The following is a 25,880-nucleotide window of genomic DNA, read 5'->3' on the forward strand; positions in this document are numbered from 1 at the left end:
TGCTCTTTAATAAGTATGAGGCTCTCTGATCTTGAAAAAAAATGTACACTACCCATCTGTAAGTTACATCTTAGCTTACCAGTGAGGAAGTACTTCAGAAAATATTCCATAGCCAATCGACTTTAGCAGATTGCCCACTAGAAGTTTTTACCCTGTCACAGTATTATATCCAGTGCAAGTCCTCCTCAGAGTTGACCTATTGAAAATAATGAACATGAGTAACTTGAGTACATTAATTTCATTTGCATACAGCCCTTGGCGATTTCTGTTATAATTTGTGTATCCCTCCCATTCCTGTTGGTAAGATGGGGGGGGGGTGTTTATTTGATGGATGAAATAATGGTTGCTATGGGGTAAAAGTAGTGGTAGTGTAATAGTAGTATGTTGGTTAACAAAAATATGCCCTAAAATGTTTGCAGGCATGAGCTGCTAAATTCAACGCGAGAAGATCTACCGTTAGACAAACCTGTTGCAGGAGGTAAGGGGTATGTGGAGTTGGTGGCTGTGTTTATTTTATTCATTGATTGCATTTATGATGGCTGCCCAACAACATTGTGCTCTGAAAGGCTGTCAAAGAAAATACAGTATTACGTGTTCTAAAGACAATTGCAGCACAGAATTTCCCGAGAGACCTAAATCCAAGTTCACAGCATAACTAAAAGTATACAACATGCAGTCAGTTAAATAAATGTGTTTAGGGTATTGCTGTTGGATCAGATTTGACCAACGTTTCTTAGGTGAGGTGGATGGTAAATTAAGTGAAGGCATTATTGGTTGTGGTAGCTGTCTGGCACTCTTTCCTCCAGGTGGCTTGCCTGGCATTGGTGCTGCTGCTGTTTTGGTGGCAGATGAAGACTTTTAAAAGAATCTATTAGTACTTCCTTTAATACTTTTTAAAGGCTTTAATGCTGCTTGTGATTTTTGTTTTATGATTGAATTGTATTTGATACTTAAAATTGATCTTGTATATATTTGCAAGCCATCTTGGAAACATTCGGTGAAGGGCAGAAGAATGTTCCAGTGAACAAATTAGAACAATTTTCATCTCTTGAGCTAGGCCTCAAGAGGTGAATCTTAACTCTAAAAATGTATTTGTTGGGTTGAAGGAAGTAAAGCAACATAGCATCTATTTTTCTCTGCTTCTTTGCTACCTGCTACCTGTAAGTTTGTGAGGACTCCTGGGGACAACTTCCTTTTATGCCAGGGGCGGAGAGCCTGTGGCCTTCCAGAAGATATTGGACTCTACATTCCCATCTCTGGAGGCTTATAGGTTTACCTCTTTCCTCTCTGCTCTATGCACTTTCCCTCTTTCGCTATTGTGACTCCAAGGGAGAAGGATGGCAAAGTGAATAAAGTTTTGCCAGATCAACAGTGTTTTAGCTTCAGAATGCTAAACATTTAAATCAAATTCTTGTTTTTACCACTGATCACAGTGAAAGAAGAATGGTATGCCCGAATCACCAAACTAAGGAAGCTTGTTGACCAGTTATTTTGCAGAAAATTTGGTAAGTTCACTTGGCAACAATTCATTGTTCAGTTTTGGTGGTGGTGGGTTCAGGACTGGCATGCAGATCAGAGATCACTTTCCAGTTAGCAACCACTAAAATTCAATTGTTTGCTTTCTGTTTGTGGCAAAGAGAGTTAAGAATGCCTCTTAACATGTTTTTTTACCTTTTAACTGGGTTCAGTGGCATCAAAATCGGGTGCTTTCAGGAGCCAAGCTGCATCTGGCAGATCCAGGGCTGTCAAGACATGATCTGCCCCAATTACCTAGAAAGTGCTTGATTGAAGAGGGGTGTGCAGGGCAGGAATGGAAATACACATCAATTCCCAATGCCCTTTTTTCTCTGTACCACATATGCTTGGGATATTAGACTGCAGCAGAAGAGAAAAGGACATGGGGAGGCAGACTGCAGGGAGTTTAGCCGTAATTGGGAAAAGGCTCTGTACTCGCCTGTATGTCCTTTCAGTAAGGGGTCCTTGTTCATAAAATGCATTGACTATTAGTTTAATTAAAGACTGAAACTAGGGTTCTTGTCTGAGTTTTGCCCATGTTGTGAAATTACAAATGGTCTGGCTTCTTCCAACAGCTGAGGCACTGGGGAGCACTGAACCAAAGGCTGTCCCTTACCAGAAATTTGAGGCGCACCCCACTGATCTTTTTGTGGAAGGTCTGCCAGAGAACATTCCATTTCGGAGTCCGTCCTGGTATGGAATTCCTCGGTTGGAGAAAATTCTTCAAGTGGGCAACAGAATAAAATTTGTAATAAAAAAGTAAGATGAGTTTTCTTTGCATTTCTGTTTTTTGAGATTAAATTTGTCAATGCCAAAAAAATGCCAACAGTTTTTCTTGATGTGTGTTAGAGACTGGAAATATATCTATAGGAATATACAACTTTCGCCAGGTGTTTCTTTCTATCTTTGATTTCTCTAGCAACTTGTCTTGGCTAGAAGAGATCTGCTTCACCCTTGAACTTATTTCAAAGATCTAAACTGTTACTGAAGGATTGTTTTCTTTCTTCATTCTTACATTGTAAATCAACCCTGGATTGGAAATACAGAAACGGTTAAATGATATGTGAAATAAGCAACATTCATTTTAGATGGCACCCTTTTGTTAAAAATACAAAACCCTATTATCAACCAAAATTCAATTCACTAACTTGATAGTTTTATATGTTTCGAATGGGCTCTTGGAACCTTTGTATTTTGCTGATATCTGCTATTTTGCTTTTTAAAGTTCATTGTTTTGAGCTGGTACTTTATTCTTATTTTTTAAGTCAGCTTCACAGTGTAATCGAGTGTAATTGATTAGTACTGTGACTTGGATAGTTCAAGGGTAGAAGCACTAAAGATTGTACAGTACGGACTACCTCCCTTCCACTATGTATTAATTTTTATTTTTATTTAATTACAGGCCAGAACTGCTAACAATCACTCCTGCAGAGGTTGCTCAACCAAGAACAAACATGCCTGGTAAGATGGGCATTTATGAAGTGATTAAACACAGACAGCATTACTTCCACACACTACTTGGAGAGATGCTTTTTCTCTCCTCCTTAATGTATTCAGATCCCATTTATTCATAGAGATGGGTTGCGAACTTTTGGAGCTTTGGTATTCACTTGTTTCTCTGTGCTAAATGCATTCATTAAGATGGGGGGAATATATTGAAAACATCCCACCTAAAAGGCCACATATATTATTGCTATTTATTAAATTAGGTTAAACAGAAGAGGTTGATTCTACAAAGCAAAATATCTTAACTGTCAATGGCCAGGGTAACAAGAATATGGTGCAATTCCAATGGTGATTATTGAAGGATGCAATCCATTATCAGAATGGGAAGGGAGGGACAGTTTTTGGCGATCCTTTCTATTAAGTAGTGGGTTGACATAGCAGCCGGCACAGCGATTTCTTCAAGTAGCTCTTTATTAAGATAAGCTGGAATAGAACTGACTGCGAACAGCTCAGCCGGCCTGTATTTATAGGCAGCCGGCTGTCAACATTGTAACCACAACAGCTCAGAGTTCCCGCCTAAACTAACTGCCGCGGACCTGAGTGAAAACTATCTACAGACCTGAGTGAAAACTATATACAGTATCCCCCTGTTGGCCCAGGGTGAAAATACACTACATAACACCCCTCCCCACCGAGATAAGGCGTTAGTTACAATCGTAATGGTTTCCTTATATACAGCACTACGCGTAATGGTTCAATTAGGCACAAAAGCATATCGGTTCCATTTCCCATATTTAGACCAACAGTGATACCTGTCCAACAACGTAGTCCTTTAAATGAGTTGGGCGCTTGGAAACTCTGCCAGACTGTCGGGGACTGGTAGCCAAGTCCGGAGGGCCACACAGTTCTCGCTGAGGCTGTGGTGCGACCCTAGGTGGCGTTGGAACCAACTCCCCTGGATCCGCTGCTGTGGGTGGAGCCTCCGCAAGTGGAGTGGTCTGAGTCTGTTCTGAGACGGCTTGGTTCGGCTCCACGCTGGCAGTTTGCGAGGGAGGTGTAGGTGGGGCCTCGCCATCTGTACGTGTCTCTTCTGGAGCCGCAAGCGCAGTTGGGGGCACCTCGGTAGTGTCTAAGTCGCCAACCCTGCGCCTAAGCTGGTCTATGTGCCGTCGCCACAAACGTCCGTCTTCGAGTGCCACCTGGTACGAGCGAGGTCCAGTGACTCCCACTACTGTGGCTGGCACCCAAGGGATGTCCCCCACATAGTTCCGGGCAAAGACCTGGTTTCCTGGGACAAATGACCGTGGTGCGTTGGCACAGCCTGGGGGTTCAGCCACGGCAAAGTCTGGGTGTAGCCGGTCGAGCGGTGACCTGAGGCGGCGGCCCATAAGCAGTTCAGCAGGACTCCTCCCTGTGGCCGCATGAGGAGTGATGTGTTGCACGAACAAGTATTCGGCGACCCGCTCATGCCATTCTCCCCGGTCCAGGCGCGCCAGTGCCTCTTTTGTCGAGCGCACCATTCTTTCCGCTTGCCCGTTGCTGGATGGATGAAAAGGTGCCGTTAGGGCATGGCGGATGCCCAGTCCCAAAAGATACCGCTCAAACGTGCCTGACGTGAACTGCGGTCCGTTGTCAGAGACAAGGACATCAGGACACCCATGCGTTGCAAACAGGCCTCGCAGCACCCGGATGACAGCTTCGGTAGTGGTGGAGGGCATCAGGGCGACCTCCAGCCATTTGGAATAGGCGTCCACCACTACCATAAAGGTCCGGCCGTGAAAAGGGCCAGCCAGATCGATGTGCACCCTCGACCAGGGTGTCTTTGGCGTCTCCCAGGTGTGTCCCTTAGCTGCCGGTGGTGCAGGCCTCGACTCTTGGCACGCTTGACAGGCGGATACCCAGGCAGTGATGGCATCGTCCATATTAGGCCACCAGACGTAACACCGAGCCAACGCCTTCATTTTGACAATTCCCGGGTGGCCAACGTGCAGAGCCTCCAGGACGCGCTGACGGAGTCCCTGGGGAATCACGACGCGGTCTCCCCACAGCAGACAGCCGCGATGAGCTGAGAGTTCATGTTGTCTGGTTGTGAAGGGCTGGAACTCCGATGCAAAAGGCCCTTGTGGCCACCCCCTCCACACCCAGTTGAGCACCCGGCTGATGGTGCGATCCTGGGCAGACGCGGAGGCCACAGTGGCAGCCGATACAGGCGCTGCCGGAAGATCCTCAATCAGAAGGAGCGATGAAGCTGGAGCCGGGTCTTCCACAAATGCTGGAAGAGGGCAACGGCTGAGGGCGTCGGCATGGCCCATCGATTTCCCCGGGCGATGGATGAGCCGGTAGTGGTAGGCAGCCAGGAAAACAGTCCATCGCAGCATGCGCGGTGAGAGGACCGGTGGAGTTGGACGATCACCGGCGAGGAGGCCCAGGAGTGGCTTGTGGTCAGTGATGAGGTCAAAGGTCCTGCCATAGAAGTATTCATGGAACCTCTTCACTCCAGCCACAAGTGCCAATGCCTCCTTGTCGAGCTGGCTGTAATTTCGTTCCGTCGGAGATAGTGTCCTGGAAAAGTAGGCGAGCGGTGCTTCTCTTCCATCTGGGAAACGGTGACTAAGGACAGCACCGATGCCAAAAGGTGAGGCGTCGCAGGCAAGGACCAGCGGCCTGGATTCACTGTACTGTACCAGCACACTGTCTGAAGAAAGGAGAGCCTTGACTGCGTTGAAGGCCGCCGTCTCTCGATGACCCCAGGCCCAAGGCGTCTTAGTGCTAAGGAGTCGGTGAAGAGGCTCAGCCACAGTGGCTTTGTGGGGCAGGAACATGTTATAAAAGTTCAGCAGCCCCAGGAATGCCTGCAACTCCGTTTTGTCCTTTGGGGTGGGGGCCTGCTGGATAGCGCGGATCTTGGATGTGGTTGGATGAAGGCCGGAGGCATCGATAAGATAGCCCAGGAACTCTACCTGTGGAACGGCAATCAGGCACTTCTCCCTCTTTACCTTGAGCCCGGCCTCCTGGAACCTGGTCAGCACGGCACGGAGGCGCTCGAACAGCTGCTGGTGTGATTCTGCAGACACCAAGACGTCATCAAAATATGGTACCACGCCCGGAAGCCCTTACAGGAGACGCTCCATAAGGCTTTGGAAGATGCCAGGAGCCACACTCACCCCGAACTGCAACCGGCGGCAACGGAATGCCCCCCGGTGGGTGACGATCGTCTGGGCTTCAGCAGTGGCATCATCGACTGGCAGTTGTTGATAGGCTTGGGCAAGGTCCAGCTTAGCGAAGACCTTACCCTCACCCAGGGAATGCAGCAGGTGTTGGACAACAGGAACCGGATAAGCGTGCTGCTGAAGTGCCTTGTTGATTGTGCACTTGTAGTCAGCGCAGATTCTCACCGACCCACCTGGCTTGACAGGCGTGACGATGGGGGTTTCCCACTTTGCGTGGTCAACGGGCTCCAAAACTCCTTGGGCGATCAGTTTGTCCAGTTGTTCGTCCACCTTAGCCTTGAGAGCAAAGGGAACCCGGCGTGGCTTAAGCTTGATGGGGGCGACTTGTGGATCAAGGCTAAAGGAGATGGGCGTACCAGTATATTGTCCCAAGGTGCCGTCAAAAACCTCAGCAAAGTCTTTGACCAGACCCTCAGTCTCTGCGTTAGAGATGCAGTTGATGCCGGTGACTTCCAGGCCGAGGGCATCAAACCAGTCTAGCCCTAGGAGGCTTGGCCGCTGACCTTCGACCACCACCAACCAGAGCAGGCCCGAAAAATCCTTGAAGGCGATCCGGAACCGGCCAACGCCTACCACGGGAATGTCGTTTCCCTGGTAGTCTCTCAGGTGTACGCGGTGAGAGTCGAGTTGCCTTTTGGATACTCTGGGTACCAGTCTTTTGATGGTGCTCCATGACACGACGGACAGGGCGGACCCGGTGTCAATCTCCATGTCACATGGAGCTCCTTCAATGAGCACCGTGACGTTCAGCTTGCGTCGCGTAGACGAGTCGGTTTGGCCAATCGTGGTTCCAGACGGGCAGCGGCAGTTGGTGAGAGCGAAACAACTTTCCTTGGCAGCCTGGAGTGAAGACTTGAACTTGCGAGTCGATGAAGGGGGGGTGTCAGACGGAGCCGATCGGCAGACCTTAGCGATGTGGCCCCTTCTGGAACACCTCCTACAGATGGCGTCTCTGAATCGACACTTGGCACGGGAATGGTCGCCTCCGCAGCCAGCACATTCCGGTTGGCCCTTGGACTTCTGTTGGAGCTTCCTGCGCTCCCGCTTTGTCTGGTGCACGTCATCGTCTTCACTGGAGGATGCCTCATCACTGCTGGCCTCTTCATGATGCACCGGAACTGGCCCCCTAGCAAGACGCGGGCTGCTGGACTTGCGGATCTCCTGGGCGGAGCGTTCAGCAGCTTCTGAGGCCACAGCCTCCTCAATGGCTTTCTGTAGCGTGAGGTCTGGCTTGGCTAGGAGACGCCGTTGCAGATGGATGTCCCGGACCCCGCAGACGATTCGATCCATCAGGGCATCGTCTAAGTCTCGGAATTCACAGTGCATTGCAGCCTGTCGCAGGGCGGTGGCGTAGTTGTTGATTGACTCCCCCTCTGCCTGGTTCCGGTGGTAGAACGCATGGCGGGCAGCAATCTTGGACGGCTTTGGTGCGTAGTGGTTGCGGAGCTTCTCTTGGATCGTGTCCCATGGTGTTGCCTGGACTGCTTCCGGCGCAACCAATGCTCGGGCCGTCTCAAACACCTCAGGCCCACAGAGGCTGAGGAATAGGCCCCGCTTCCGATCCACTGATACTGCTGTCAGCTCATTGGCTTGGAGGTAGCAGTCGAACCGAGCGAGGTAGGAGTCCCATGACTCAGAGGCGGGCGCAAACGGCGGTAGAGGCACAAATGAAGCCATGATTCCGATGCCGGCGTGAAGGGCGATGGACGGAACACAGTGCTCTAGCCAGAACAGTCAGCTCTGAATTGGTTCTGCCCAGTGATTTCGCTCAGTGATTTCGCTCAGTGATTTCGCTCTGTGATTAAGCTCAGTTCAGAGGCTGGCCGCATCTGGCTGTGCTCTGATGTCCATCCAATCCCACCTTCGTCGCCAGTATTAAGTAGTGGGTTGACATAGCAGCCGGCACAGCGATTTCTTCAAGTAGCTCTTTATTAAGATAAGCTGGAATAGAACTGACTGCGAACAGCTCAGCCGGCCTGTATTTATAGGCAGCCGGCTGTCAACATTGTAACCACAACAGCTCAGAGTTCCCGCCTAAACTAACTGCCGCGGACCTGAGTGAAAACTATCTACAGACCTGAGTGAAAACTATATACAGTATCCCCCTGTTGGCCCAGGGTGAAAATACACTACATAACACTTTCTGTATCATGTTGAGGGTTACAGAGCACTGCAGGAGGGAAGGAGGAACACCAGAAACCATCTCTCTTTCAATTTTTCTGGTGGATTTCTTCTGGGGGCACATTATCATCATTGGATCACTATCACTCATTGTCTTCGTTATTAAAGCTAAATATGAGATGATATATCTGAAAGCATTTTTATCATTACTGTGATCTTCCTGCTGTCCCTTATTTTCATTAATCTAGATGTTGCCTTATGTACAGTGACTCAGATCACTCAGAACAGCAAGTGATGCTTTGAGAACCCAAATGATCTGAATTTCCCACCATAGAGCAAAATTATAGCTTGTTCGCTTTCATTTCATAATCTGCATCTAAGGATATGTATTTATATACATGCAAATCTGTAGGTTACATGTTTGAATTGATCTCTCACTAAGTGCCATCATTGCACGTTTACAAATGGAAGCATACATTGTATATATATGTATTTATTTTTAATTCCCAGTCAAAGAAGATTGGAATGTCAGAATCACAAAACTGAGGAAGCAAGTAGAAGAGATATTTAATCTAAAATTTGGTAAGTTAACTGTTGGATATTCACCTTGTAGTACCGTTGCTAGATGAAAATACTGTAGAAGTAAAAAACACAGTTTTTTCTACATTGTTGTAGCATTTTGACCAATTGCCTTTATATATATTTTGGGAAAGGCTATGTGTGTAAAGCTGTGAAAGTCAAGGATGCTAGATCTGGATCTTAAATTACGTGTTATGGCTACTTGGAAATTTTAATGATTTTCATGTACATTGTGTGAATTTCTTTGAGATTTATAAATGGAATATAAATATTTTAAATATTTAAAATAGAATAAATAATTAAAAAGGAGGGGGTGGCCTGCCTTTGAAAGCAGAACTTTGATGCCTAATGGTCTATTGAATCCCTGCCAACTTGTGACCTTCTTTCTAGGACAAGCTTTGGGTCTGAGTGAAGCAGTGAAAGTTCCTTATCCTGTGTTTGAGTCAAACCCTGAGCACTTGTATGTAGAAGGTTTACCTGAAGGCATCCCCTTTCGAAGTCCAACATGGTTTGGAATCCCACGCCTGGAAAGGATTGTCCGAGGGAGTGGAAAAATCAAATTCATTGTGAAAAAGTAAGCTGGTGGTTAATCTCTTTACTATTTTTAAATTTACAATTTTATTGCTTTACTGTTGTTTTTTAAAGCAAAAAATGCTTGTTCTGGAAAATCTCAAAATGCTATCTGCAGATGCAGCCTCAGTCTTGACTTATTACCCCAACAGGGATCTTTAATACCTAGGTCTAAAGTGATGTTGCTGTTGCTGTTAAAATTTATATCCTGCTTTTCAGCATCTAGGTCTCAAAGCAGCTTGCAACGATAAAAATATACACAATTTAGAAGAAATTAAACCCCAGAAATTTAAACAAAGAACACCAGAAAATTTAACAACATTGGAGAAGCATTCCTGATATAAAGGCTTCCTGAAATAAAGCAATTTTAACCAGTCATCTGAAACGCAGCAGGGACGGTCCCTGTCTTGAGTTCTGGTGGGAGTTCCAGAGTTAGGCCCCCAACACTGAAGTCCTCGTTCGTATGAGTTGCACTTCTGGTCCATGGAGGACCACCAAGCTCCATCAGATGATCTCAGTGATCAATTAGACATATACAGGGAAAGCCAGTACTTAAAGCATTCTGGGCGTCAGTTATTCAGGGCTTTGCACACTAGCAGAAGAACCTTGAACCTGGCCTGGTTGCAGATGGGAAGCCAGTGCAAGTCTTTTAGCAACAGTGTCGTGTGTTGGCAGTAGCCTGCTTCCAGCACCAGTCTAGCCACAGCATTCTACACTGGCTGAAGCTTCCAGACCAGACTCAAGGGCATCCCCCCCATAGGGTGTGCCACACTAATGGTTAGTGCTATTAGAATCATGGAACCATAGAATTGTGGAGTTGGGAGGGTCATCTGGTCCATCTCCCTGCAAAGCAGGACTCTTTTACCCAACATGGGGCTTGAACCCACAACATTGAGATTAAGAGACTCATGCTCTACCAACTCAGCCATACTTCACTGTGGGGTATCATGGAAATGTGAAGCAAGCTTACATGCAGGATGGATGAAACAGACATTCAAGTATTCATTCTTAAGACATCAGCCACCTTCGCAGGGGATGTAATGTACAGTTTATGTGTCTCGAAATCACTGATTTCAAATGTGTGAATATGACGGCAGCATTTAACTTGAGGGATTGGGCAGGTGGTTATTAGTTGCCAGGTTCCACTTTTAGAACTGTAACCATTGGGCCGTCTTAACAGGATCGTTAGAATGTGTCAGGTAGACACACATAATTTTGAGCTGCTGTTGCATTGTGTGCATCTGGGCAGCTTAGAAATTTCATATTTTATCTCTGGAAAATAGCTGTTGTTAAAGTGTGATGAAACAGATATTAATATTTGGGTATGTACAAATTGGAAAGTTACAGCGGTCACATCTACAGTTGCCTCCTCCCTCCTTAATTAGAATTAAAACCCATCTCTTACTGGAGATCTTCCTCCCCACTCCCACCCCATGTAGCTGTTACAGGATCCATATGGTTTTTACAAGGGGTTCTGCCCCTGCTCGTATTGCTCGCCAGCCCCACCCTGGTGACGGCTGCCTGGGCCTCTCACTTGCTTCACTCTGCCATCCCGCTTGGAGATTTCTCCCCTTCATTCTTCCCCCTGTTCCCAGGCAATGCCAGCAGCAACAGTTGCTTGCACCGCCCTCTCACTTGAGGCTTCTCAGGCTTCCATCACCCTGTTTAAACTTGGCTGTGGTTGTGTGTTTGCTTGCCAGCATGAAGATGGACGAGTACAAATATTGTATGTAAGATACTTGCATTGTTATGAGAGCATCCTATTAAAAATGCATTTTCTGATTTATAGGCCAGAACTTGTCACCTCTTATTTGCCTCCTGGATTGGCTAGTAAAGTGAATACTTCGGGTAAGTGACTAACCACCAGTTACAAACGAAAGGGATGTCATCTTCACACACCGCACGGTGTTTGAGTTTTCAAAGCAAGAGACCTGAAATCCAGCAGGTGTCCTCACATGCTTCCTTTACACAAAACAGATGGAGTAAATAGTTTGGAAACCAGCGTAAGCATTTCAAGTAGTCTCTGCCCCATGCCGATTTAGGCATGCTAGTTAATTGGGGCAGGGGACTTTGTCTGAAACAAGCATATCTACATAGAGCTTTATAAACAATAAACAAATTGCTTTTCTTTTTAGAACCCCAAAGTCCGAACAGCTCAAACTCTGCACAAAGTCCTGTAAGCAACTCCAAGATTCCAGAGATTGAAGTTACTGTAGACGAAGGTATGGACTTGACTAAATATGTTTGCTTGAGAATAAGTAGCTTGGCTTGCACCGGTTACTGAATGAGGGTTTCTTCTGTCTGCAGAACAGAGCTTCTCTGGAAGCTTAGTCTGTTGTGGGGGAGGGGAAGAAGAGCCATCAGAAAATCTTCTCATTCTTAATCATAGAATTGTAGAGTTGGCAGGAATCCTGAGGGTCACATAGTCAAAGCCCCTCACATTGCAGGAATCCTGCCCACAGCCATCCAGTGGGCTTGATCCACCAACCTTCTGGTTAGCAGCCAGACACACTTACCCATTATGCCACCTTTGGCATGCTATTCCCAGCACAGATTTTATGTATACCTTCATTGGGCTAAAAGTCCCTAATTCCCCACCCACTCCTCATTTCCCCATCATTGTATAGAGAGATGTCTGTGTTACCTTTCCAGTTGTGTGGGTTGTGAGTGTTGAAGTGAATAAAACAACATCCTCTAAAATGTGGATTTCTGGCTTTTCTGGGAATAGAACAGGGAAAATCCACTCACATGAGTTGGGACCATATGTGTTTGGGGGGGTGTATGTGTATAGCGATGAAAAGGGCTGATTTCAACAGTTTAACTATGCGTTTTAGATGGTAAATTAGTTGAATCCAAATAAAGTAGCTTAACAGCAAGATTGATAACTTTAAAAGCACACTTCCTTGAAAAATGGGGTAGCTGCTTGTTAATATTATTTTCAAGGGTAACTGAACACTTGTGCCATGTCCACTAAGATCTCAGCAGATTTGAAATTTTAGAGTAGTATTGTAAATTCTAGTCTTGCATGTTCTTGTTGTACACTAGAAAGTCATTAATTTACATGGGATGTATTGTGTGTGTGTGTTAACACAGGTCTTGCTAACAAGACACAAACCCCAGAAGTTAAAACTAATCCTCAAACCAATGGATCCAATGTAGGCTTTAAACCAAGAGGAAGAGAGTTCTCTTTTGGTAAGTTCTGGGGAAAACTGTCTCCTTCCAAACTGCATGCCACTAGCCACTTATTCCTGTTCTTTATTCCTGACAGTTGCCTACTTGAATTCAGTCTGATTCACTAACTAGATAATATATTTACACTCTTCCCAGTTTGGGAATTAAAGTGCAGTGTATAAATGTAAACAAAGCAATAGAAATCCTCATTTTTTGTTGGTAACTCTGTTAGGAATTTAATTACTTAGGGGCTGCTTGCCTTACGTCTAGTACCTAAAAAGAGAAAAGTTACGTGAGTTGCACCTAGGACAAACCCATTTCCCCCTTTATATGTGGAACTTGCTACTAGTTTTTTCTTGCTCATTGTACAGAGGCATCCAGATAATATCACTTGGTATTTCCATAGAAGCAAAGAAGTAGTGGATCAGGGTGCAGATAATTGACTTACTCTTTTGATGTTTTAACAGAGGCCTGGAATGCCAAGATTACTGACCTGAAGCAAAAAGTTGAAAACCTTTTCAATGAGAAATGTGGTAAGCATACTGAGCCTTTTATAACATTATCTTAGCACATCTGAGGGGAACTTTATCAGCAAAATATTTGATACATCCATAAATTACAGCATAGTTCTTATTATTAAGTTGGTAAATCGAAGTCTTGACTGTACCACTTTAAACTGCAGTTGAGAACTCACAGATAATAAATGTAAAAGAATGTGATTATTGTGATTTGGCTTTCTATCCTGTTTTTTTGCAGCAACAAACTGATTCTCTTGCGTGAAAGGAAAGAGGTTAAGCTTCTGCAGTAACCTGTTTTCTTAATTTGGTACATCGGCATATGGATAATACCTCTAGATTCTGGATGTATAGCCTCTTTTGTTCTTTAAGGGACTATGTTACTGTTATGTAAATATACAAGCAGGAATTGATAAGTCAACAACTGCTGGATAATGGGAAAGGAAAAAACTAAAAAATAATTGTAAATGGAATATATGGAATGAAATGTGAATTAGAAATATGTAATATCAAGCAGCAGTGGGGGAAAGTAGAGACATGTCTAGGATGAAGAGCAGGAAGTCAACTTTTTGGAAAATTTGTATTAAATTAGATGTAATTTGGCATTGCATTGATTTGTTAAAAATTTGGAAAACTAATAAATATTATTTGGCAAAAAGCACCTGCAGATTTTGGATTTTCGTGCTGATTTTCAATATTGGTTGAAAGCCTACTAATGTGCATTAGGGCTGAGTGAAATTTGTGTGGTGTTTCTTTTTACAAAGCAAAAAGTACTTTTGCCCTCTCCAAAACGTCTTCTCCAAAAGAGCAGTGTTCCATAATCACCTTTCACTATAAAATCATGCTCTGAAGGGAGAAAGAATGTGCAGAATGTATTACGAATTGTCTCCTGCTAAAGGGGCGACTGCACTACAAAGTGATTATTTTGCCACCTGTTCTAATCCCTATATCAGATATAACTGGAATTGGGGACTTTTTGTGGAGGGTCAACTCTCAAGAAAAGCTTTGTCCCTTCGTGTTTTGGCTTAGCTCTAGTAACCACTAGGACGTAAGTGTGTGAGAGAAATTCATCAAAGGTCCAGCCCCACCCCCTCAAATATTGTGAAATACATTTTGTTTTAGGGGAAGCTCTTGGACTGACGGAGCCTGTGAAAGTCCCTTTTGCGCTCTTTGAGTCTTACCCTGAAGATTTCTATGTTGAAGGCCTTCCCGAGGGAGTGCCATTCCGTCGCCCTTCCACGTTTGGCATTCCAAGATTGGAAAAGATCCTCCGAAACAAAGCTAAGATAAAATTTATCATTAAAAAGTAAGCCAAATGCAATGCGTACCACATGACTGGCCTCTCTGAACAACCTAAATACAGAGTTCAGCCTAGACAGATGCTGGATTCTTTCATCAGAGAAACGAGGCTGTATTTTAGACTAGCAATACTCATGGTAGGCTTCTCTAAGACTTGGGCAACCTTGTTTCAAACTTTTGGAATAATAACTAATAGATGCAAATATTTCATTTCTTCATAGTCACAAGACTCCGCACAAATTAAGGTTTCTAGCTGAACAAGCAGCATTTTAAAATCAGTTGGTAAGGGATCACTTGCAAACTCCATATTTGAGACCCAAATCAGCAAATCAAATGTTTTAAATCCAGATGAGCTCAAGAGCATGGCTGCAAATATTGCCGTGCCAACTTCAGAATAAATTTCTCAGTCAGAGATAGAAACAAAGTGGCCCTGTGGGTTTTTGGTTTACTTGATAAGTGAAAGCAGAACTTAATCAAAGTAAGATTGAAATGCCCAATTAGGATGACAGGAAGCACTTGGTTATGGAGTGTTGAATAGAGTGAATACTGTACAGTGGTGCCCCGCAAGACGAACGCCTCGCAAGACGGAAAACTCGCTAGACGAAAGAGTTTTCCGTTTTGGAGGTGCTTCGCAAAACGAATTTCCTATGGGCTTGCTTCGCAAGACGACAATGTCTTGCGAGTTCCTGCTGGTTTTTTTCCCCTTCCCCCCTCCTTTTTCTAAGCCGCTTATCAGCTGATCCGATCAGCAGATAAGCCGCTAATAGCGCTAATAGCGCTAATCCGCTAATCCATCAATGGGCTTGCTTTGCAAGACGAAAAAACCGCTAGACGAAGAGAATCACAGAACGGATTCTTTTCGTCTTGCGAGGCACCACTGTATACAGTTGTACCTTGGAAGTCAAACGGAATCTGTTCCGGAAGTCCGTTTGACTTCCAAAACGTTTGAAAACCAAATTGTGGCTTCTGATTGGCTACAGGAAGCTCCTGTAACCAATCAGAAGCTGCGGAAGCCGCATTGGAATTTTGGCTTCCAAAAATAGTTCGCAAGCTGGAAAAGTCACTTCCGGGTTTCCGACGTTAGGGAACTAAGCTGTTCAAAAACCAAGGTATGACTCTATTGTATAGCTGCTAATGTTTTCAGCTGGTTGAAGGCTACTTCTTAAGAACGATCTTGTCATATCCAAATATGCGTCTTGTGTTGTCTGAAAGTGAATAGTGATAAAGGCATTTTGCAAATCCAAAAGGCAAATTGGGCAAGCATAGCTTAAAGTAAAACACCTTGTTGCCTTGTATAATACATGAAATAATTGTGCAGTTGCTAGTGCCTGCCTTTTGTCTGTTGAGTCTTGTTTTCTTTTGTCTTCACTAAATCTACTGGGACAGCTTTCAGTGCATTGGCATTCTGGCTAACATGAACGCATTGCATTTCTGAGTCCATCTGGAATTAAAACCTTGTTTACTTTCTTCCATATAAGACTTATTCAGTACCTCCTGTTATTTCCCGGAAGAATAATGAAGATAAAACAAAGGCAGGCACTGAGCTGGTAGCACTCGTATTTGTCCCGGGGTGAGGGAGGGTGTAGCACTGAATGAAGAGCACAAAAGTGAAATTTAGAAAGAAGGGTTTGTAACCATATGAGCTGACCCTGAGGTCAAAATAAGGGGTTGGCCCATCACACTGCAACATTAAAAAACAATAAAATGAGTTGGACACAAAAGTCCATGCAGTGTTTCAGTTGATAATTGCGTCATCTCAGGAAGAGTTTGAGCCTTTTATAACTCAGGGGCACAAAACAGGTAACTCCATTTGTGGAGATGTGTCTCATGCTAGGGGACAATATGCCGTAAAAGAACAAATTGGTGGAGGATAGCCAAATGGAACCCAGCTTACAGGATCAGAGGCAGTGTACCACTGGGTACCAGATGCACAAGAGGATTTCGCTTTTGTGCTGCCCAGGTGGACCTGACTGGTCATGGATGAACAGGCTTGGACCATGGTTTCATTAACCACATTAACATTAATCACAGTTAGAAAACTTCCCAACTCTTGCAGCCTTTCCACAGGAGGAGGAAATGTGCTGCAGGCCTGAGGCTCACCAGCTTGTCCTGGCTCATTCACATCACACTGGTTTAGTGTGATGTCTGAATGCAGCCAACATGTTTAAACTTCTTGGTTCAGGATGCACATGGATAACATACCGTATTTTTCGCCCTATAAGACGCACTTTTTCCCCTCCAAAAATGAAGGGGAAATGTGTGTGCGTCTTATGGGGCGAATGCAGGCTTTCGCTGAAGCCTGGAGAGTGAGGGGGGTCGGTACGCACCGACCCCTCTCGCTCTCCAGGCTTCAGGAAGCTATCCGCTAGCAGTGGGAGACCCAGCTCTCCCAGGGCTAGCGGAGAGCTTGTCTGCACCCAGAAGCTTGGGGCGCGCTGAGCTCCGCACGCCCCAAGCTTCGGGATTAGCGCAGCGCTCCGCTAGCCCTGGGAGAGTTGCGCGGATCTCCCACGGCTAGCGAACTGCTTGCGCGCACCCAGAAGCTTGGGGCGCGCTGAGCTCGGCACGCCCCAAGCTTCTGGTGTAGCGCAGCGATCCGCTAGCCCTGGGAGAGCCGTGCGGCTCTCCCTGGACTAGCGGAGACCTTGCTGGCACCCAGAAGCTTGGGGCGCGCTGAGCTCCGCACGCCCCAAGCTTCGGGATTAGCGCAGCGCACCTGGGGGGGAAATAAAATTTCCCCCCTTTATTTCCCCCCCAAAAAACTAGGTGCGTCTTATGGGCCAGTGCGTCTTATGGGGCGAAAAATACGGTAATAGGTTTACTTTGCTTTTGCTTTAATGTTTGGCTGAAGGGTTCTGAGCTTCTCTGAGATGAGAGAGAGGGAAGCTTCAGGGAGGGATATCCAAGACAAGTGGAATTTACGGGGAGCAAGACTGCGTGTTTTAGGGAGGAATGGTCATTGTGCTTTCTCCTCCATCCACTTGACCAGCCATGCTATGGCATTTTAGAATGAACAGCTTCGCCTCAGAGGGAAATGAAGCTGCAGTTGTGTTTACTTATTGATCGCACTTCTTTATATTCTTATGCCAAAACTTCCACCATGTTTCTTTGCAGGCCTGAGATGTTCGAGGCGGCAATTAAAGAAAGCGCTGCTGCTGTTCCAAGTCCTCAGAGTGAGTTTTGTCTCAGAGTTAAGCCCTCAATGGCACCGACTTTGTTGTGTTCATAAGATGGCGACACTGATCAGTAGGGAACAATTCAGGGGAGCGAATTAAAGTACTCCAAGGGTTCTGTGATAGCATAAATCAAGTCATTGCTTTTGGGCCTTGCACCTCAGAATAAGAAAGAGTCTTGTGTCTTGAAAGTGCTATTAGGTTACTATATCAAAGAAGTGACAAGAGCTGCAGAGACCAAGTTACTGGTCTTCTGCTCTCAACATCTCAGCTCTCATTCCAAATCTCTCTAGCTAGCTGCCAGTCTACGTGTGCAGTTTCCTCCCCTTCTGCTGCCTCCCTGGAGTGCTATGACATCAGATGTGTTCTAAAATTCAAATAGGGCATAGGGCGTATGATGATGTCTTTGCTGGGAGAGTTCCTTATCCTTTTGGAGTGCAGAGACACTGCCATCCTCTGCAAGGAGGAAAGCAGCACTCCTGTTAGAACATGAACAGATTTGGCACTGGATATGGTTGGGTGGGGGCCAACAGCTGTCCTCCAATTGGAACTTAGATCTGCCTTGTATGTTGACCACTCTTTTGAGTTCAGTCTTATTTGTTCTTGATACTTTTTTACTGGGCAGTACTCATAATACGAAATGAGATTCGAGTCCTTTTGGTGTTAATGCTTTGAAACCATGTGTTTTGTAAGGAAGAACAAGTTTATCAAACACCGTGATAAACACTGTAAGTGTGCCTGATCCGGTGGTGAACACAGCTGCTGGAGTGGAAGATCTTAACATCATCCAAGTGACTATACCAGGTACTCTGCCCATTTCCCTCCCTACCTTGCATTTTCAAAAGCCGTTTTAAAGACAGAGTCTTTTTCCAGTTCAATATTTTTGTTCCTGTCCTACTTCTAATTCTAGTTCATGTGCCAGCAGACACCACATAAGATACTAGTCATAACAAACCATATTCTTCTGTGTTACTTGCAAAAGTATCTTGAAGCTAAGCTCCCAAGGGCTTGAAAGAGAAAAAGCAGACATTCTTAACTATTGCTAATAGTTCTCACTTTGCAAATTAAACGTGACATAGAAGCCCCATGTTCCTTACTTTCATTTCCCAGAAGAAGCAGTGCTGCAAAGACAAAGGCTATCTTATTGATGATTTACAGGAACTGAAAGCAGCCTTCCTGAGTTGGATTGCTCTGCTTACAGGAACATGCTGGCTTCCCACCTGCCAACCGCAGACTGTCCTTAGAACTTGCACGAGGGTTTAGAGAACTTCCTTGCTATATTTCCTATTGAAGAATGTGGGCTGCAAAGCAATGACCTGACTGACCTTCCCCAAAGATTCAACAAGGGGAGAGTGCTGGTAGCTGCCAGGTTGCTAACCAGCTGCCTCCCTTTCTCCATGCTTCCATGAGGTTCCTAGCTTGGCGGAAGAGCCTGTCAGTTTGTTATTTTCTGCATTAGTTCACTTTTTTCAGTTGCTCTGTAAAAACACCAAGGGGCACCTGCATATCTGCTATGTGCTCTTTCATTTAATCTTTCAGGCAAGGGTGGGACATGTATGGCCTCCAAATGTTATTGGTTAACATCTCCATCATCATTGACCATTAACCATGCAGCTAGAAGATGTAGTCCAACATCATCTAGAGTGTGTGTGCAGATTTCCATGCCCTTCTTTAAAATCTAGTGACTTAAGCGAAAAGAAAGAGAGGACTTTAGCAGCAGGTACACCTGGTAGAGACATGCCCTATAGGGCACTTAAGAAAGTGGGCACACACTTGGCTCAGGCTCTCTCCTGCCACTCCTTTAAACCCCAAAGAACTAACAGTCTTAAGGCTGAGAAGGAGTTGGCGATAGGACAACAGCAACACTAGATGAGTAGAACAGGGCTCTTTAAATAACTAGACTGACTTAAATTGGCTTTGCTTGCGTTTAAACAAGATCTGTTTTTTTAAAGGTTCAAGTCAATCACAAAATATGATTTAATTCTTGTTTCTTCAAATTTTACAGACGATGATGAGAGAACATCCAAAGTAGAGAAGGCCCGACAGCTGAGAGAACAAGTGAATGACCTGTTCAGTCGGAAGTTTGGTAATTTTAATTTTGCAATGTAGACTCTCTAATCCAAGGTGCAGTAGGCCTACCTTTGAGACCTGAATTGAAAGAGGACTGAGCTGTAAAAGTCTGAAGCTGCAAAAGAGCCGTTTATGCTTCGGAAAGTCAGAAGTTGGGCGTTGAGTGCATGTGTCCTTGCACACCTAGCTAGCACCTGTTTTCTGTTGGTGGTTGGCAGGTGCTCTGGTTGACAGGTGGTCTATAAATATAGTAAATAAACTCATCCTTTCGTACTGAAGGAAACATTTCTGTTCCCTCTTTCCCGAGTTCTATATGCAATTCCACTTCACTGAAAAGCATGTATTCAGTCGTTAGAAAATAGCTGTCATTTGATGCTTCTTGAGTTCAATAGGTTGCTTTATTATAGTTATATAGGATCATATATAAAAATACACTTTAGTTTAAGTGCAAATTATCATGTTTGTGTTAGGTAGCTCATGTTGCAGTCTCCATGCAGCCTTGGATGATGCAATGGGAACGACTGACACCTGTGATTTTAAAAACAGTGGGGTAATTAGTTAGATGCAACTTAATACCAGTGGTCATCGAAAGACTGCCTTTGAAGAAAAACTGCCAGCTGGTGTCTGGTGGATTTCATACATCTGATTAGTGATGGCAACCAAAAGGGAGTATTTCTTTACACAGTGCTTGATTAACTTCTTGAAAACAACACACAATAACGGCCATGGGAGTAGATGGCTTTAAAAGATGCGTAGCAGAGGATAGATCTACTGGAGGCTATTAGGCATGGGAACAAAATGGAATCCTCCTGATTCCAAAGCGGTGTGAGACACTGGATACCATTTGTTGGGAGGCAAATGATGGGGAAGGGCTGTTGCCGCCATTCCCTCCATTTATGCTTCCTACAGGCATCTTGTTAATTACCGTAGGAAATGGGACGGACCTTCTTTTTTACTCTGATCCAGCTGGACACTTCTTATATAGGTGCCAGTACTCGCCATAAAGTTGTTACACTAAGTGCCACACTTTTTAACAACGAAAGAAAGAGGTGCTGTTACTGCGTACCCTTGAGTAATGTTTTAATCAGTATTTTTAAAAACAGCACTTCCAAAAGCTTAAATGAAGATAAGTGGAAGGGTTCAGTCCCAGAAGGTCAGCAAAAGCACATCTCCGTTGAAGTTGATTCTGATTTTATAATGATCCTGCCTTTGCTACTGTGTAGTATTTTCAAGTAAACTCTGCCTTCCTTGTGGCCTAACGGGAGGACAGTACAACATAACTCTCACAACCTCTCTCTCTCTCATCAGGGGAAGCCATTGGCCTGGGGTACCCTGTGAAAGTCCCCTATCGAAAAATCACAGTCAACCCTGGCTGCGTGGTGGTGGACGGGATGCCTCCTGGAGTGTCTTTCAAAGCTCCCAGCTATCTTGAAATCAGTTCCATGAGGAAGATACTGGATTCAGCAGAGTTTATTAAATTTACTGTCATCAGGTATGTGGCTTTCAACTGCATTCTCTATAATACGGATTTTCTTTTCTTTTTTTGTTGGAGAAGATGTAAGCAGGGGCCTGCTTATTCTGGTCCTGGTTGATGGAATAGACACGCGGTAAAGATAATGGGAGAAGCCACCACTGTTTTCCATTGCAACCAAGCTAGGACCAGTGCACAAGACCAAGAGATCCACTTGTGATCTCTACGACCCTTTTGACAATGCCCTGTGTTTGCGAGGCTCAAACAAGCCACCAAACTGAAGCTCCATAGGCAGCATGCTTCTCCTTATGAGGTCTTGTGGGGAAAGAGGGGACTGCTGCTTAGGATCATCCCAGAAGCATCTGAGCTGCTGTGCTCCCTGCCTTCCAATGGAGAAGGGTATTCAGAAGCATGGGATGTTTTAAAGTCCAAGCCAGCTTCCATTGGGGCCAGTTCCTCATGGCCTGGGGCCAGCATACCTAAGAGAGTGTGCCTTCTTCCCTGTGCCCCACTGCAGTGTTGAAAGATCAGCTGAGAATGTGCTCTTGAATGATGCCATCATACAAGCCAGGCTTGTAGGAGGATATGGAGAGAGGCATTCTCTGTTGCTGCCTCACGACCGTGGAACACCCTTCCCTTGGATGTTCAAATTCTGAGGCTCTTTGTTTTCGAGCCACTTTAAGCAGTACAAATTTGGAAAAGCAGCAGGAGGTGAAACAGATTTGGAGCGCTGTTACTAAAGCAGCAAGGATGAGCGGATATTTTCTTAAAAGTTTCACCAGCGGTTGTCTTAGGAGCAGGCAACAAGAGTTTATTGGAAACCTACTGGTTGCTACTAAGGACGTTAGCCATAGATGAAGTGGGCCTATTGAAATGAATAGAATGTTTAACAAAGTTCCATTATTTTCAGTGGGTCTCCTGAAAGTAGACCTGTATTTACTAGATACAGCGCTAGGAACAGAATTTTGAAGAGAGTCCACCACTGACCTAGCAAAGATATGAGGGTAGAGAAAATATAATAAAAATGGAAACTGGAAAGTATACAAAGACAACTGGAGAGTAAGTAATAAAAATGGAGTCAGTTGAAATTTTTCAACTTAGTATATAAATGCAAAGTCACATAAGTAACTTACTCATGTTGAATATATATATTTTTTTCTTGGACCTTGCTGGGAGGCTTAAGAATTGCAGTACAAGATCTGTGGCTTTATGCATACATGAAAGTGGAAGAAAATTAAACACAGTGAGAAGATCAGAGTGCATATGTGGTTATACAGTTTGGCACCTCAGATTGTTATGTCAAATCTGTAAAACGTTAGGATTATATGTAAACGATCCCTTATTGAAGTGTTGCATTCTGTGTTTTCCAACAGACCATTCCCTGGACTTGTAATGAACAACCGTAAGTATTTCATTAGCAGTGCTTAATATGTCCATCCTTCTATAACTGTGTTGTCATTATGATGCTGCCAATGACACAGTCCAGCTCTTTCTTAGCATTTTATACCTGTGGCCAGAGAGAAAATGACAGCGTATAAATGCTAAAGGGGTAAGGATTACAAGGGAGTAGATTTAAAAAAAACAACAACAATGAAAAAACAACTCTTTGAAATGTTATTTGTCTACCACATCTTTCAAGGGATTGGTAATGTTTTGCTTGGTGCATACTGACATGGAGTAACATTGTGGTTTTAACATGAATACATTTACTAGTGGAGGGATGTAGCCTTGTAATAACTTAATGCTGACCTTACTACTTCTAGAAATTGCTGAGAAAGCAGAATCAGAAGCACCAGCACCAGCAGCTGTGCCAGTCCCCGAGCCAGTGGAACAAGGTAGGTGTTAACTTTTAATAGACTGCCCTTAGAAGTTGATAACATGATTGGTTATAAAGCCCCTTTTTCGAGGTGGAGCAGGGGTGCGGATGGGCGTGAAGACCAAATCTGTGCAATAATCCCAGGGTGGAATTAATACACTAGCTTAATTTGGTTTGTGTGAGAATATGGAGATTCATTTTTATTGATTTACTTCATAAAATTTATAGACCACTTGATTGTAAAAACAAAACCAAAAACACCTAAAATGGGTTTTGCTAATTCTTACAGGTGCTTTTCAGAGAATATACATTACGTTGCTGCCTCTGGTTACATAGTCGATCATGTTTGCTGTTGTAGTTAACACTACATTATATGAAATAATGCAACTAATTTTATGAGTTTCCTTTTTTTAAGATCCAGTTGAACCAGACCAAATAGTACAAGTATCTGTGGAGGACGGTAAGTGTTTGTTGTCTGATGAGTGGAAATCAACAGTTACTTGAAAATGTATCTTGATGCCCACAAAACCAAAAGGAAAAGAGCAAGGTGAAGCCCAACACTGCTCTCTTCCCTCTGGCCCTGTAAAGTTGCCTGCTAGCTTTTCATTTTTTTATTTATTTTTATTGTCTATGGCTCAGTTGCTAGAGCAGCATGAAATTCTTAATCTCAGGGACATGGGTTCAAGACCCACGTTGGACACAAAAGAATTCTTCATTGCAGGGGGTTGGACTAGATGACCCTCGTGGTCCCTTCCAATTCTACAATTCTATTTCATGTATTTCCATACTGTTTTATATTCAGAATTTCTAAGCGATGCACATAAAATGTTTTTTTAAAAAAGGCAAACACAAACCACACGAGAGTATAAGAACAATTAAAAGTAAACACAAAACCATAACATAACATAAAAGCTACTTGTAAAGTGGCTGCTGAAATAGCCATGAAGTAATTTCAGCGAAACAATATTTGTAGCTCCGCCACTCTTGTTTGTGGTTAAAGATTCTGGCGGCCCACTCTTAAAATTACGTGGTATGATTTTCACTGGTGGTTTGTGTTTGAATGGTGAATCATTTTCCAGCTGTGGCTTTTCTCTCTTTCAAGCAGCTGCTCTCTATAGTTCACTGAGACAAAATTACTATCACCTGGGAAACGAACAATCTTCTTAATTAAGTTTATGCCGGAGCTTTGTTCCTCCTTGCTCATTTCCGGAAATTGCAATTTTCATTTACATTCTCAAATCCCCTTCCCTCTTTCTTCAGCAATCTTGTTGAAAGGCATCTAACTGTCCTTTTTTTCTCCACAGATTCGGCAGAGACTGAAGAAGACACTCAAATAAAACAAGAGCCAGACCCAACGTGGTAGACCTCGCCAATATTTAGGGTAAAAAAGTCATGAAGAAAATGGAGCGGCGGGTGGCATGCAGATGATTTTATAGATAGAAGGTGGATTGTACTCTTAATGTACAATTTATAACCCACGTTGCGTTCATATTGGCCTTTGTAGATTGCTTAACTCGGCAATACCCTGTTGCAATCTTCAGTTTGTGCTCATTTTGTCCCTGGGCACACTTCATTTAATTTTAGCCCAGCTGAACCTTTAAAAGAGCAAGCTAAATGAGTGAAACAGGTTTAGCATGTCGAGTAGTCAATATTTTCATTGGACTTCTAGCTGCACTTGATTTAACTTCAATCCCTGCCTTTTTTATTCCCTCCTCACTGTTTAGTCAGAAGCTTCCAGGATTGCGAAGAGTTTGCTGGGACGGCCCTGAGCTGTGTAATATAGCTGTATAAGAGAAGTACCTTCTATCCACCCTCCCCCAACCTCCTTTTTTTTGTATTTTTAGATAGAAATGTCTACTCTGTTCAAAAGTCCTGATAATTGACATGAAGCAATGAAATAATATTCACAATGGCTTATTTTATTTTAAAAGAATTAATTGGAGGAAGAAATGCTGGATACATGGCTTAATGATTGTTAGCTTTTCATTAATATCAACAGGGACTTTCAAAAAATATCTGCCTTTCCAATTAAGACAGTCCATTAGATATCGAAGAAAGAAATATGCCTATCGTAGTTCAGGTTTTATTTTTTTCTCCCAGTGGGAGTGGGTGGGTGTGGGAGTTGAAATTGTCCGCTGAATTTTTCTTTCTCTTTCTCCTTAATGGTTAATTGGATAATAGTATCTGTATATTTGAAATAATTTTTTTCCTATGATATATCTCTCAACTCATATGTTTTTAATAAATAAAAAAAACTGGTTTTCCTGGCATCTGCAGTGTTATTTATTTCATAACCTGGTACTCTGTAGTCTTTAGAGAGGGTAGTGGGAAGGATAGCATTAATTTCGAAGCAACAAGTGCTTGTGTTTAGATTATTTCTGCATACCAAGGTTCAGCTGTGAAGCTGTTGAGGCCTTAAGGCAGGGATGGATGGAAAATAAAGCAGGGTGGACCACTGAATTAACCACATAGCAGCGGCAAACTGTTTCCTTTCTAAGAATCCTTGGCTAGGCAGAACTTGGGGGGCATCTAAGCAAAAGTGCACACTTGTTGATTGCTTAACACTTAGTTACACCTCCACTGTTGGACTCTGGGGAGTTATACCTTAACGCAGCCTGCTCCTGCTTCTTAAACTGCTGTAGACTACTGATACGCCACGAGTTAAATCCTCTGTCTTTCTGCAACCTGTTCAAAAATGGCACAGTCCCCAAGAAGACATAGGAAGCTACTTTATACCAAGTCAGACCATTGGCCCATCTTACTCAGTATTGTCAACATGAACTGGCTTTAAAAAGGGTCAGTCATTAAAAGAGTGGAGGCAGAACAGAAAACATGTTCTAATTGTTGCAACCAATAAAGCTTTAAACTACCAAGGCTGATTGTTAGTTTATCATTCATTCATTC

The 25,880-nt window shown here is 44.0% G+C and overlaps 1 protein-coding gene across 11 annotated transcripts in view; it reads left to right on the top strand.

The window, feature by feature from the left end:
• The window catches only part of GTF2I (general transcription factor IIi), a 60,225-nt gene extending 34,979 nt beyond the window's left edge, over positions 1-25,246 (top strand). For 10 of the 11 annotated variants that reach the window (XM_081172892.1, XM_081172896.1, XM_081172895.1 and 7 more), the window contains 20 exons: positions 420-478; positions 1,434-1,505; positions 2,091-2,274; positions 2,918-2,976; positions 8,823-8,894; positions 9,282-9,465; positions 11,251-11,309; positions 11,597-11,683; positions 12,555-12,653; positions 13,100-13,165; positions 14,270-14,453; positions 17,561-17,619; positions 18,313-18,423; positions 19,625-19,705; positions 20,998-21,181; positions 22,534-22,562; positions 22,924-22,995; positions 23,392-23,436; positions 24,281-24,357; positions 24,701-25,246. In XM_081172892.1, coding sequence (XP_081029018.1) covers positions 420-478; positions 1,434-1,505; positions 2,091-2,274; positions 2,918-2,976; positions 8,823-8,894; positions 9,282-9,465; positions 11,251-11,309; positions 11,597-11,683; positions 12,555-12,653; positions 13,100-13,165; positions 14,270-14,453; positions 17,561-17,619; positions 18,313-18,423; positions 19,625-19,705; positions 20,998-21,181; positions 22,534-22,562; positions 22,924-22,995; positions 23,392-23,436; positions 24,281-24,339 — 1,765 coding nt within the window. In that variant the 3' untranslated portion in view covers positions 24,340-24,357; positions 24,701-25,246. The other variant, XM_081172899.1, reaches the window with a different exon arrangement.
• Positions 25,247-25,880: the final 634 nt, after the last annotated feature.

This window comes from Podarcis bocagei (genome assembly GCF_964188305.1).
Source record: "Podarcis bocagei genome assembly, chromosome: 15".
Taxonomy (NCBI): domain Eukaryota; kingdom Metazoa; phylum Chordata; class Lepidosauria; order Squamata; family Lacertidae; genus Podarcis; species Podarcis bocagei.